The sequence below is a fragment of the Natator depressus genome, chromosome 2, assembly GCF_965152275.1.
Source record: "Natator depressus isolate rNatDep1 chromosome 2, rNatDep2.hap1, whole genome shotgun sequence".
In the NCBI taxonomy this organism is placed as follows: Eukaryota; Metazoa; Chordata; order Testudines; family Cheloniidae; genus Natator; species Natator depressus.
The window spans coordinates 699,135-712,186 of NC_134235.1; the positions used below are offsets into that span (position 1 = coordinate 699,135).

Genomic DNA, 13,052 nt, shown 5'->3' on the forward strand with positions numbered 1-13,052 from the left:
GTCAGTTCTGAGTTCATTTCCTCTGGGGCACCTGGCGTTGGCCACTGTCAGAAGACAGAATGCTGGGCTAGATGGACCTTTGGTCTGACCCAGTATGGCCGTTCATATGAATCAGATGGCAGAGCATCCCCTAGTCAGCTCCCCACCCCAATCCCTGTAGTACCTGATGTCCCTTGGAGGTCTCCCCCCATCATAACATTAATCAGACCCAACCAGTCTTGCTTAGATAACAAGATCCCCGCACAAGGGGGTGCAGATCCAGGGTGGGGGAGATGCTAGGCCAGCAAGAGGACACCTAAACCAGTAACAAAGGCAGTAGCTCAGTGACAGAGCCCTGAGCAGAAACGGATGATACTCTGCAGCAACCAAACCACATGCACAGCAGCGCTCACCAGAACCTAGGGCTGCAGTGAGGAGAGCAAAGGTAGGACACTCACCAGTGCTGCAGCACACGGAACAAGACAAAAGCAGACTAGGCTCCAAGCACGCGCACACACCAGAGTACAAAACCCCAAAACCAATGGGAGGGGTATGTGCACATGGGCTGAGAGCAGAGGAGTACCCAAACATCTGTGGGCTGACTGCTCCTTGGCAGCAGTGACACAGCCCCCTGTAATGCAGATCAGCCGGATTTCCTGCTATTTAACCCCACATATCAGGCCCTAAGGAATGTGTTTCAAATACATGAAAATACTTAAATGCCAGGAAAACATTCCAGCTAAGACACAAAGCAAGCAGTCTCAGAGCCCGAGGCTCCCCAGCTGATTCTTCACAGGCACCTCAGCAGGAAACTGGGAATTTAGCCCCCCTCTGGGGTGGAATGCAGCAGCTGTTTCACAGCTATCTGCAACATTACACAAGAGTTTAGAGCAGAAGCAAAGTGGATTTCCAGGTCCAGATTAAACTTCAAGGGAATTTAGGTTGTGAGAAGAAAAGCCCCGAGCTAGAATTTGGCCAGGACACCAGGGCTAACACTTCACTCCTGCAAAGTACCGTGGGATTGTTACTGACCACAACTGCTCAGGGCCTCAATTTAAATCTCATGTGAGAGACAGTAGCATAGAATCATAGAATATCAGGGTTGGAAGAGACCTCAGGAGGTCATCTCGTCCAACCCCCTGCTCAAAGCAGGACCAATCCCCAATTTTTGCCCCAGATCCCTAAATGGCCCCCTCAAGGATTGAACTCACAACCCTGGGTTTAGCAGGCCAATGCTCAAACCACTGAGCTATCCCTCCCCCCAAGCACAGTACCCCCTAGCGCCACGCTGGGGCATTACGGTCAGCACTGACTGAGTAAAGACAGCCCCTACTGCCACTCCATGGAGCACAGCACCCCTCAAGCACCACAGTGGGGCACGGGTCTGTCACGGACTCAGAGGGAAGAGTGCCAGCTGAGGCACCGCCATTTCTTGCTGCTGCTGCACCCTGCAGGGTGGATAAAAATCAATGATTTAAAAAAAAAAAAACTGATTTTTTTTAATTTAAATTGGATTTTTGAGGAGAAACCTATCTAAGGATAGTTTTAATCAAGATATCTTTGAGCTATAATGTATCTCATCATGGAATAGGGATTATAAATTCTAATTCTACAGTATGAGACAATATATACAACATTTTTCTTAAACATTACATGAAAAGTGAGCTCTAATAGTTCATGGATGAGGGACCCGATCTCATGGGACTCCAGGGGCTTCTGTATAGATTATTTAGGTTAATTTTTCTATCTACCCAATGGGACTCAGTGTTCAGTCTAGAAGATACCATCAGAGATGCTTAGTTTTGCAGTTCTCAAACTGTGGATTTGTGTCTCCAGAGGTAACATGCTTGTTAACAGCAAAAATGTTTTAATAAATAAATAAATAAATAAATAAATAAAGAGGTGAGAAATAACAGACCTCAACCCTATTGTCCCTCTGCAAATTTGTGTACACAGAGGCAATCCCTTACCTCTCTCTAAAAGTGCAAAGTTTCAAAAAGTTTAATGAATAGAAGATTGTTGGGGGCAGAATAGATCTGGACAAGGAGAAGAAGTCTGGAGATAAATGTGAGAAGGGAGGGACAGGCAGTAGAAACAAAAGTGAAACTGTTTGAGCAGCATATTCCAGAAGTCTTGAGGTCTTTCTGAGTGTAGACTTCATTGATTTGAGATCTACCATACCATTTCCTAACTAGAAGGGAAAACCTAGAATGGCAGCAGTCCGTAAGAGAGACCCAGTTTGGGTCTCATCTATCTCTGAGTTGTGAAGAGTATGTATTAAGGTTATAACAACCAACAAGAATGCACTTTTATGCATTCCATGATTAAATCGAGTCTTTCTGACCAGTGATTTAAATCAAATCCACCCTGGCACCCTGAACATTCACTGGAGATCTCCCATCCAAGTACTGCCCAGGCCTGAACCTGCTTAGCTTGAGAGATGAGTCTAGATTAGTGGTTCCTAAACTTGTTCTGCCACTTGTGCAGGGAAAGCTCCGGGCGGACCGGTTTACCTACCTGCTGTGTCCGCAGGTTCGGCCGATCACGCGCTGCTTCCAGCAGCTCCCATTGGCCTGAAGCAGCGAACCGCGGCCACTGGGAGCCGCGATCGGCCGAACCTGCAGACGAAGCAGGTAAAGAAACTGGCCCGGCCCGCCAGGGACTTTTCCTGCACAAGCGGCGGAACAAGTTTGGGAACCACTGGTCTAGATCACAGCAGAGGGTGGACCACAGCTGACAAAGCAAAAATTTACAAAAAAGTCCAAGAAATATCCAGATCTCCACTCCTTGTTGCTTATCTGCTCTATCACAGAGAGAGAGCTGTAGCTCACGAAAGCTTATGCTCAAATAATAAGGTTCCACAAGAACTCCTTTTCTTTTTGCGGTTACAGACTAACACGGCTGCTACTCTGAAACCTGCTCTATCACACACACCCTGCCCCTCAATGATGCCAGCCACGAAGGTCCATGTGTCAACTGCTCTTACAAATATCCTCATGCTTTCTTCCATGCCATCCTTATGTATGGAAGGCCCTTCCTGCACTGATCCGTCAGGCTACTACTCCCTCCTTCCAAATCCTCTTCTGCCAGGACTCCTACAAGGAATCCACCATTAACAACAGGCCAGCTGAGCAGTCATGAATATGCAATTATTTGCTTGAACTATACCAAAACAACTGTCAGTGACTGAGAACCCTCACGGTATGCAATAGCTACTCACACACACACTTGGTGCATCTTGTTTGCAATTGGATTACAACTTCTTCAAGGCAGAGGTCACATCATCCTATGTGTTTGTGCAGCACCCAGCACCACGAGATGCCATTCCTCATAGGGGGGCCTTTGCGAGGCATCACAATACAAATACCAAAGATCTACCTCTGAAAGGAAGAAATGGGCTGAGAATGTGAGAATGACAGGATAGTTGGGAGTCAATGACCCCACGCAGCCTGAACTTAGCACAACAAGGAGTGCGGCATTCAGAGAGTGCAGTAACACAAGGCGTTAGAATGCAGCGAAGCAAATTTGGGGGAATGAAGAAATCTCATGGGGGCCCTGGGAAGAAGAGTTAAAATCCCCCGAGTGGGAGGAAGCAGTGGGGCCTCCTCAGACACCATTAGGCACAAACGATTCCTCTGAAAATGAAGAACGCAGAGAATAGGAAGGTGGACTGTAAGGGACCAGCTCAGAGACATGGCTAAAATGGCCTGAAGCCAAATGGAAGAGGGAGAGGTAACAAAGCTTCACAGGATCTACAGATGGACAAGGCCCAGAGATCACCTAGTTCATCCTCCTCCCCACACAGGACGGTCCAGCTATCATTACCTCTCACTACGCTGCTCCCTATATTTATCAATGTCATGGTTCAAGGAGACACAGCCAGATACATCTGCAAAAAGCAGCATGAATTACTACAGTCAAGTGGAGTAAGGAGGGATTATATAAACAAACACAGAAAAGTAGGTCCAGCAATCAGAGGGGAAGGGACCCAACCATTTCTAGAGCCCCTGAGATACTGAGTAAGTCACAGTCTGGCTAGCAGGTAAAGGAGGGAGATTCTGTGAGAATAACTATCACGAAGGAGCTGACAAGGGGATCCTCAAATATATAAAGATGTAGCAGGCAGCTGGCCCAGGGCTGCCTGTATCTCAGCAGGTGCAGGAAGTTAGCTAGTGAAATTACTGAGAGGAGAGATTCAGCGGGTGCAATGAAAGCCCCAACTGGTCCCTGAAAAAGGACTGAACAGAACCTAACTAGTCTTTCCCATCTCTCTGCCTCCACCCTTCCTTGCTTTGTACAGGGCCCATATAACAGGCAAGCACAGCATGAAGGCCACCCTGGGCAGAGAGAGATTTTTGCCATTCAGTCCAATGTAACTGAGTACACAGCAGCCTGCATAGCTTTGTGGTCCTGCTGCTCCCAACCCGCCTCTACTGTTACACTAATTTGTGCTTTGTCCTAGAATGAGTACTCCTTGGTGTATCCCATGTGTCTGTACACTGCCCAACACACTGATCTTGACTCTGGCCTCAAAACCCCCACAGATGGGGGTATCAATCCACATTTCATATATTCATTTTCGTATAGTTTAAGGCCATAAAGGATCATTATAATAATCTATTCTTGATATGAAGACATCAAGAGATGGAGAATTCACCACTTCCATAATTCTGAGGCCAGAAGGGGTCATTGTGATCATCTAGTCTGATCTCTCTATAATACAGGCCGTAGAACTTCCCCTAAATAATTCCCAGAGCATGCCTTTTAGAAAAAACATCCAATCCTGATTTAAAAATTGTCAGTAATGGAAAATACACCATGACCCTTGGTAAATTGTTCCATGGGTTAGTTACCGTCATTGATACAAATTTACACCTTATTTCCAGTCTGAATTTGTCTAGCTTCAATTTCCAGCCATTGGATCATGTTAGACCTTTCTCTGCTGGACTGAGGGGGCTATTAAATATTGGTTCTCCATGTAGGTAGACTGTAATCAAGTCACCCCTTAACCTGCTCTTTGTTAGCTGAATAGGTTGAGCTTCACTTGGTAATTTGTTCCAATGGTTAATTAACCGCACTGTTAGGCACAGACTTTAAATTTGAATTTTCTTGCTTTAAGTTGCACTCATTGGTTCTTGTTATGTCTCTCTCCACTGAATAGATGAGCACCTGGCATTTTCCTCCTCTCAATGTTCTTATACACTATAATCAAGCCATATAATTTTTTTTTGATAAACTATAATAGATTGAGCTCTTTCAATCTCTCACTATAAGGCATTTTTGTCAGCCCTCAACTCATTTGTGTGTCTTTTCTCCAATTTTTCAACTTCCTTTTTTAAAATGTGGACACCAGAACTGGACACCGTATTCCAATATTGGTCTCAACAATACTGTATTGAGATTTAAAATCACCACCCCACTCCTACTCCCCTGTTTATATATCCAAGGATCATATTAGCTTTTTCTACCACAGGATCGCAGGGGGAGCTCAGTGGAGGTTCTTGTCCACTGTTATCCCTGAAATCTTCATCAGAGTCACTACCGTCCAGGATTTGACAAAAGGGAAAGCTGTGGCAGAGGGGAAGGGATGAGTTGAGTGAGGAAACCAGCTGCTCAGCCTCAGACAGGACCACTACAGCAGCAGCTGCCCCAGCTACACCTAACTTAGAAACACAGGCTATGCTGAAACACAAAGGTTGTGCCAATTTAACTAAAGGTTTCAGAGTAACAGCCGTGTTAGTCTGTATTCGTAAAAAGAAAAAAGAAAAGGAGTACTTGTGGCACCTTAGAGACTAACCAGTTTATTTGAGCATGAGCTTTCGTGAGCTACAGCTCACTTCATCGGATGCATAGCATATTGTGGAAACTGCAGAAGACATTATATACACACAGAGACCATGAAACAAAACTTCCTCCCACCCCACTGTCCTGCTCGTAACAGCTTATCTAAAGTGATAGATAAGCTGTTACGAGCAGGACAGTGGGGTGGGAGGAAGTTTTGTTTCATGGTCTCTGTGTGTATATAATGTCTTCTGCAGTTTCCACAATATGCTATGCATCCGATGAAGTGAGCTGTAGCTCACGAAAGCTCATGCTCAAATAAACTGGTTAGTCTCTAAGGTGCCACAATTTAACTAAACCGATTCCTAACACATTCAAGCACCAATCAAACAAAAGCAGTTTCTAAGCTGAATTTGTTAAATTACTGCCACTTGTGTGTTTAGACAAGGCCTGAGATGCAGAGAATTCCACACAAAGACCAAGGGGACCTGCTCATTGCCAGCCCTCCTTTCCAAAGGGCAGCAGAGTGCAACACGGCAGTACAAGAGGTAGGAGGGGAAGAGCTGAAGCCATTGATTAATCTTTGCTGGCTGTCTCCCTCCATACCAGGGAGGGGCTGAGTTAGTGCTGAGAGATTAGAAGGAGCAGCTTTACTCCTCCACAGAAGTAAATAAAAACCCAGAAGCCTCCACCCAGGTCCCAGCAAAATAAAAGCTGATCTTAATTAGCCCAGCAGAGGCCTCCTCTGGCCTTGGGTTTCACACAGCTGGGCTCAGAGCTGCAGGAGCCCAGCCCGTGGACAAAGGAGGTACCTCCTGCCCCAGGCCAACTGCAGTGAAGCAGGAGGGAACTCTACAGTCAACAACTCCCACCTACCAGGAAAGGGCCCTGCTACTGATGCAAACAGCAGGGAGCCAGAGCAGGAAGGAATCTATGCAAAGCAGACAGAGCTTGCCAGTGCACCCACAAGCATCATCCTAACTTCCCTCCTCCCCACTAGGAGCCAGCAACGAGAGCTCTTTGGACCAGCTGCAACCTGGAACCCACAAGGGAGGCACCTTCTGTCCTGGGTCAGTGTCACTCCAGGAGTTTGGGCAGGAAGGAAGTGCTCAAAGGATCTGGACCCCACACGGTGAGTCCCCACGGCTACATTCCTTTGTCTCCTGCAATCCTCAGCATGGAATATGAGCAACTTTAGCCTTCGCTTCTCCAGCCACACTTTCCATGGTGAGACCTCAGCTGCCATGTTAAATTTGGATGATTTCCCAAGTCAGACACTACCCATGGTCTCCCACTGCCAGCTCTCCTCCTCCTCAGTCACTCAGCACGGCAGTCATCCTTACATGTTTGGTGTCAAGCTTGGTTCCTTGTCCCAACTCCTTCCTTCTCTCCATGTAACTAGCCTGCCTGCCCAGGCTTCCATCATCTCCCACCTGCTAGTGCAGCCTCCCATCGCTGCCCCTCCAAGATGCAGCTACCCAGTAACTTCTCTATTACTTTCAATCCTGCCCAATTCCACCCTCCTCCACAGTCCTGCTCTCTCTGCTCCACCCAAGCTTCTTCTGACCTCTCCCCATCAACTTCTTCACCCACCCACTCTAGACTCAATGCCTTCTTTTATGACTCTCCCTACGCATGGAAGAGCCTCTGAATCTCTGTTGACGAAACTCCCTCCCTGCCCTGTAACAAAACTTTCTTGCTAGACTATGCTCATGCCATTCAGTATTGCATTCACCTGCCATGAACTGATCACAGAGACTGGATTAAATGATCTAAGAGCCCCTCACAACTCTAATGCAAGAATCTGACCTGCTGTGCTTGCAAACTAAGCCCTTAAGTACAGGGACCTGCTATTTGTCCCCCTGCTGTATGCTGCTGTGTATACTGACAGTCCTGCAGAAGTCATCCTACAAAGGCTAAAAAGTGCAGGTGTCCGTGGGAAACAGAGTGCTTCCTTTCCTGGAACTCAGGCACTATGGTGATGGGCACAGGGCAATTATAAAACCCTAAAAAGATTCAAGGGACTAAAGTTATCAGGCCACATAGAACTTAACATCTCAAACTAAGGCTTGATCTTATGTCAGTATAACTACGTAGCTCAGGGGTAGAAAATCCACCCCCCTGAGCGACGTAATTTTACGGACCTAATCCCTGTGTAAACAGCACTCTGTCAAAGGATGGGCTTTTCCCGGCAACATAGCTACCACCTCTCACGGAGGTGGATTAACTATGCAAACGAGAGAAGCTCTCCGGGTCAGCCTAGGTAGCATCTTCACTAAGCACTACAGCAGCACCAGAACAAGTGCAGCTGTGCCACTCGTTGGTGTAAGTGTAGACAAGCAGAAGAGCCATCAGAAAGAGCTCTGGTAGCGAGTCCCCAGGATGGGACAGCACCACCAGGAGGGACAAATGCTCCCAACACACAAATCAAATCTATCCTTGCAAGCTGCTAGAGCCCAGTCCAGCCACCACAGAGGAAATCTGGATTTACACATGGTGGGATTCTCCAAGGGGTAGGTAATAAGAGCAGGTGAAATGGAAAAGGTGCTAGGAGGAAGTGAGGTACATTTATTCAGACTTTCACCAAGCGCCCTCCATCCCCGCACCAACCCTAAAGACGAAGTTGCAGAAACTGAACGGGTGAGGAGTCAAGCCTGTTCAAAGCAGTCTCAGCCCCAAGAGAAGGCAGACGTTTGAACCAGACCAAGAGCCTTTCCCACTGACCCCAACATTTGAATGGGTTGGGTTTTTTCAGGAAAATTTCTACAGGGAAATAAAGATGGATTAACTACAACCCCTCCAGCTCCTTATTCCCTGCCCCCATACTCCAATTCCTTCTATTTAGAGTCTATCGATGCCTCCCAGAGCCTCCCTGTTACCTGTACACAACCCCACGGCTACCCCAGGACCACCTTGCTATGCCTGCTGCCTTGCCGGTTACCCGCTCTGCTCGCCAGCCAGCCCCACACGCGCTTCCCCCTTTCCAGTGCCCCCCATCACCGGCGCCCCCGCCCCAACCCCAGCGCGTCTGCGGTCACGCCCCCTCCCGCGCCCCCCAGCACCCCTCCCCCGACGGCTCGCCGCCCGCCCTCCCCTCCCCCCGACACCCTTCCCACCCTGGCCCCGCGCCTCCAGCTGGCCCCCAGGCCCGCGGCCCCGGGACCCCCAGCTCCCTGCGGGCCGGGCCCGGGCCCGCCCCCGCCGCGGGCGCCCGCCCCACCCAGCGGGCGCCGCCGCCCCCGGGCGCCGACCTTGGGCAGCTCCCGCAGCTGGTTGGCGTCCAGCAGCAGCTCCTCCAGCGAGCGGCTGTAGCGGTAGATCTCCTCGGGCACGGCCTGCAGCGAGCAGTGCCGCCGGTCCAGCGCCTCCACGTGCCGGTTACAGCGCCACAGCGGCGGCATGCAGCGCAGCATCCCGCCGGGCGGCCGCGCCGGGGCGGAGCCGCTGAGGGGCAGGTGGGGGGAGTCCGGGGGGGGGCGGCTCGGGGCCGGGGCCGCTCGGGAGGGGCCGGGGGCGCTGAGGGGCGGCTCCGGGAGGAGGAAGGGCCGGGCCGGGGCGGAGCGGGGCGGGGCAGGTCGGGGCCGGGGGCGCTGAGGGGCAGAGTCGGGGAGGGGGCGGCTCGGGGCCGGGGCCGGGGCCGGGGCGGCTCGGGAGGGGCCGGGGGCGCTGAGGGGCGGCTCCGGGAGGAGGAAGGGCCGGGCCGGGCCGGGGAAGGGTCCCGACACTCCGGCTCCTCCTGGGCGGCCCCGGGTCTCAGCGGCCGGGGAGGCGCGAGCTCCGCATGGCCGCCACGTTGGGCCTGGTTCCCTCAGACTCAGGCCGCGGCGGTTCCGACTCCAGCCCGGGTCGCTGCAGCGCTCGGGCCCCGCCGGCTCCTCAGGCCGCAGCCGCTCCGCCCCCGTGATGGGTCCTGGGAATCCGAGTCTGGTCATCTGGAACTACGGCTCCCAGCATGCCCTGCGGGCTCCCCCGCCGAACCCGGAACTACGGCTCCCAGCATGCCCCGCGGGCTCCCCCGCCGAACCCGGAACTACGGCTCCCAGCATGCCCCGCGGGCTCCCCCGCCGAACCCGGAACTACGGCTCCCAGCATGCCCCGCGGGCTCCCCCGCCCCACCCGGAACTACGGCTCCCAGCATGCTGCGCGAGATTCGTGGCCCGGTGGGAGGACGCTGAACCGGCCCCGTGGGGGGCGCAAATGTCACCCCTGAGAGCGGGAACCCCGCCCCCCCCCAGCTACTAGCCCCCAGCCCGTCTGCAGCCGCCGGTCCCCCTCCCCCCCCCGACCCTCTCCTCCCCCGGCCACCTCCCACTGACCCTCCCTCCCGCCACCTCCCTCCAGCCCCCCCGCCCCCCCCGCCACCTCCCACTGACCCTCCCGACCCTCCCCTCACCACCTCCCACCGACCCTCCCTCCCGCCCCCCCGCCCCCCAGACCCTCCCCTCCCCTGCCACCTCCCACCGACCCTCCCTCCCTCTGCCACCTCCCACTGACCCGCCCGCCACCTCCCTCCGCCCGCCCCCGCAGACCCTCCCCCTGCCACCTCCCACCAACCCTCCCTCCCCCCGCCCCCCCAGACCCTCCCTCCCCCGCCACCTCCCTCCCGTCCCCCCAGACCCTCCCTCCCCCGCCACCTCCCACCAACCCCCCCCCCGCCACCTTCCTCCCGGCCCCCCAGACCCTCCCTTCCCCCGCCACCTCCCACCAACCCCCCCCCGCCACCTTCCTCCCGGCCCCCCAGACCCTCCCTCCCCCGCCACCTCCCACCAACCCCCCCCCGCCACCTTCCTCCCGGCCCCCCAGACCCTCCCCTCCCCCGCCATCTCCCTCCCGCCCCCACAAACCCTCCTTTCTCCCAGCCAGCCCCTCCCCACCAACCCTGCCACCTCCCCGCCGTCACAAACCCTCCTTTCCCCCAGCCGGCTCCTCCCCACTGACCCTCCTCCCGCCTTCTCCCTCACATTCTTCCCTCCCACCCCACCCACAGACTCCCCCTGCCACCTCCATCCCTCCACAGATCCTCCCCCCGAACCTCCTCCCACCATCTCCCTGCCACCCCCACAGACCCTCCCCCGACCCTCCTCCCACCATCTCCCTGCCACCCCCACAGACCCTCCCCCGACCCTCCTCCCACCATCTCCCTGCCACTCCCCCAGACCCTTCCCCCCACCATCTCCCTCACACTCTCCCCTCCCCCCACCGTCTCACTCCCTCCACAGACCCTCCTTTCCCCCACCATCCCCCCCACCATATTCCTCCATCCCCCCACCATGTCCCTCCCTCTCTCCCACAAAGATTCCCCACTGTCTCTCTCCCACCCCCAAAACTCCCCATCTCCCTCCTACCCCCCAGACCCTTCCCGCACCCCCCCCCCGTTTTCCCATCTCCCTCCATCCCCTCCACAGACCCTCCCCTCTGTCACTGTATCCCTCCCTCCCCCACAGACTCCCCCCATTGTCTCCCTCCCCCCACAGACCCTCCTTTCCCCCAACCAGTCCCTCCCCCTCTCCCGCCCCTACACACAGAATCTGCCCCCCCAGGCTCTACCCTCCTACCACCATGTCCCTCCCTCTCTCCCACAAAGATTCCCCACCGTCTCTCTCTCATCCTCCCACACACACTCCCCATCTCCCTTCTACCCCCGACCCTTCCCGCACCCCCCACATTTTCCCATCTCCCTCTCACCCTCCCCCACAGACTCCCCCCATCATCTCCCTCCCTCCACAGACCCTCCTTTCCCCCACCCAGTCCCTCCCTCTCCCCTACACACAGAATCTCTACCCCCGCCATCTCCCTCCTGCCCCCCGAGGCCCTACCCTCCCACCACCGTGTCCCTCCCTCTCCCCCAGAAAGATTTCCCACTCTCTCCCTCCCACACACACACCTCTCCATCTCCCTCCCACACACATTCCCCTCCCCATCTCCCTCCTGCCCCCCACAGACCCTCTCCCCATCTCACTTGTGCTCCCCTAACACAGACCCTCTCCACCCCCACTGTCTCCCTACCGCCCCCACCACAGACCCTCCCTTTCCCACCTACTGCCGTCTCCCTCCTGCCTCTGCCACAGACCCTTGCTGCCCCCAACTTTCTACTTCCCACCCCACAGACCCACCCAATCTCCCTCCTGCCCCCTATAGACCCTCTCCCATTGTCTGCTGCTCCTCTACAGACACATCCTCCCCCGTCTCCCTCTTTCTCACCCACACCCAGACCCTCTCACCTCGTCCCCATTCTTCCCTCCACCATCTCCCTCCCTCCACAGACCCTCCTTTCCTCCACCCACTCCCTCCCCCGACTGCCTCCCTCACACTCCCCCACATGTAGTCCCTCCCCCCTCAGGTCTCCTTCCTGCTCTCCACTGTTCCCCATCAGTCTCCAGCACTGCCAGCTTCCTCTGCCGTTTTGAAATCCCAGTAGAACCTCAGCTTTACGGACACCTCAGGAATGGAGGTTGTCCATAACTCTGAAATGTTCCGTAAGTCTGGACAAGAGGTTATGGACTTCAGCCATATGGGGGCTTGGGGTTGTGGGGGGAGGAGGTCAGGGCTTCTGCCCCGCAGGAGCATCAGGGCTCAGCCCTTTAGACCTGAGGGGAGTGCTGGGGCTCCACGCCCAGTTTCACCCTCGCGGTGGGCACCAGGGCTCTAGCCCCAGAGGTGGCACTGGAACTAGGGCTCCCCCGGCTCTCTTCTCGGTTTTAGCCCCAGGTGGGTGGAGCCAAGGCTCGGGGCTTTAGCTACGGGGGGAGCACTGGGGCTGAAACCGGGCTCCACTTGTAGCTAAAGCTCTGAGCCCCAGCACCCCCAAGCAGGCTGAAGCAGAGAACAGAGCCACAGGGCTGAAGCACCACACCCCAGCATCCCCCTCGGCCTAAAGCCCTGAGCCTCAGTGCTCCCAAGGGTCAGAAGTCCCAAGCCCTGAACCCACCCTGCAGCCCCAATCCCCCATTGCTGAAGCCCTGAGCCTAGGGCAGTACAGTATTTCCTTTTATTTTTTTTCCGGGTCTGCACTGCTGCCTGATTGAGGACTTCCAGTTCCACATGGTGTCAGGTTGACCGGTAAGTCTGTAACTCTGCTGTTCATATCTTTGAGGTTCTACTGTATAGGGCATGGGAAGTAGCCATCTTTCCTGCTGGCAGCCTGATTCCAACCCTTGTGGAAACAAGGGGAGATACATGGTGGCCATCTGTACTAGGAGCAGCCTAGTGGGTATCTTTGTGTATCAAGTGAAACGGAAGATTATCACAGTCATAGTGACTGAGGGCACTTTGTGATTTAAAGCAAAGGGAGA

General features: G+C 54.4%; 1 protein-coding gene across 17 annotated transcripts in view; it reads right to left on the bottom strand.

Moving 5' to 3' along the window:
- SCRIB (scribble planar cell polarity protein) overlaps positions 1 to 9,201 on the bottom strand; it is a 232,708-nt gene extending 223,507 nt beyond the window's left edge. For all 17 annotated transcript variants that reach the window (XM_074943613.1, XM_074943609.1, XM_074943619.1 and 14 more), the window contains exon 1: positions 9,012 to 9,201. In XM_074943613.1, coding sequence (XP_074799714.1) covers positions 9,012 to 9,173 — 162 coding nt within the window. In that variant the 5' untranslated portion in view covers positions 9,174 to 9,201. The remainder of the gene's footprint in view (positions 1 to 9,011) is intronic.
- Positions 9,202 to 13,052: the final 3,851 nt, after the last annotated feature.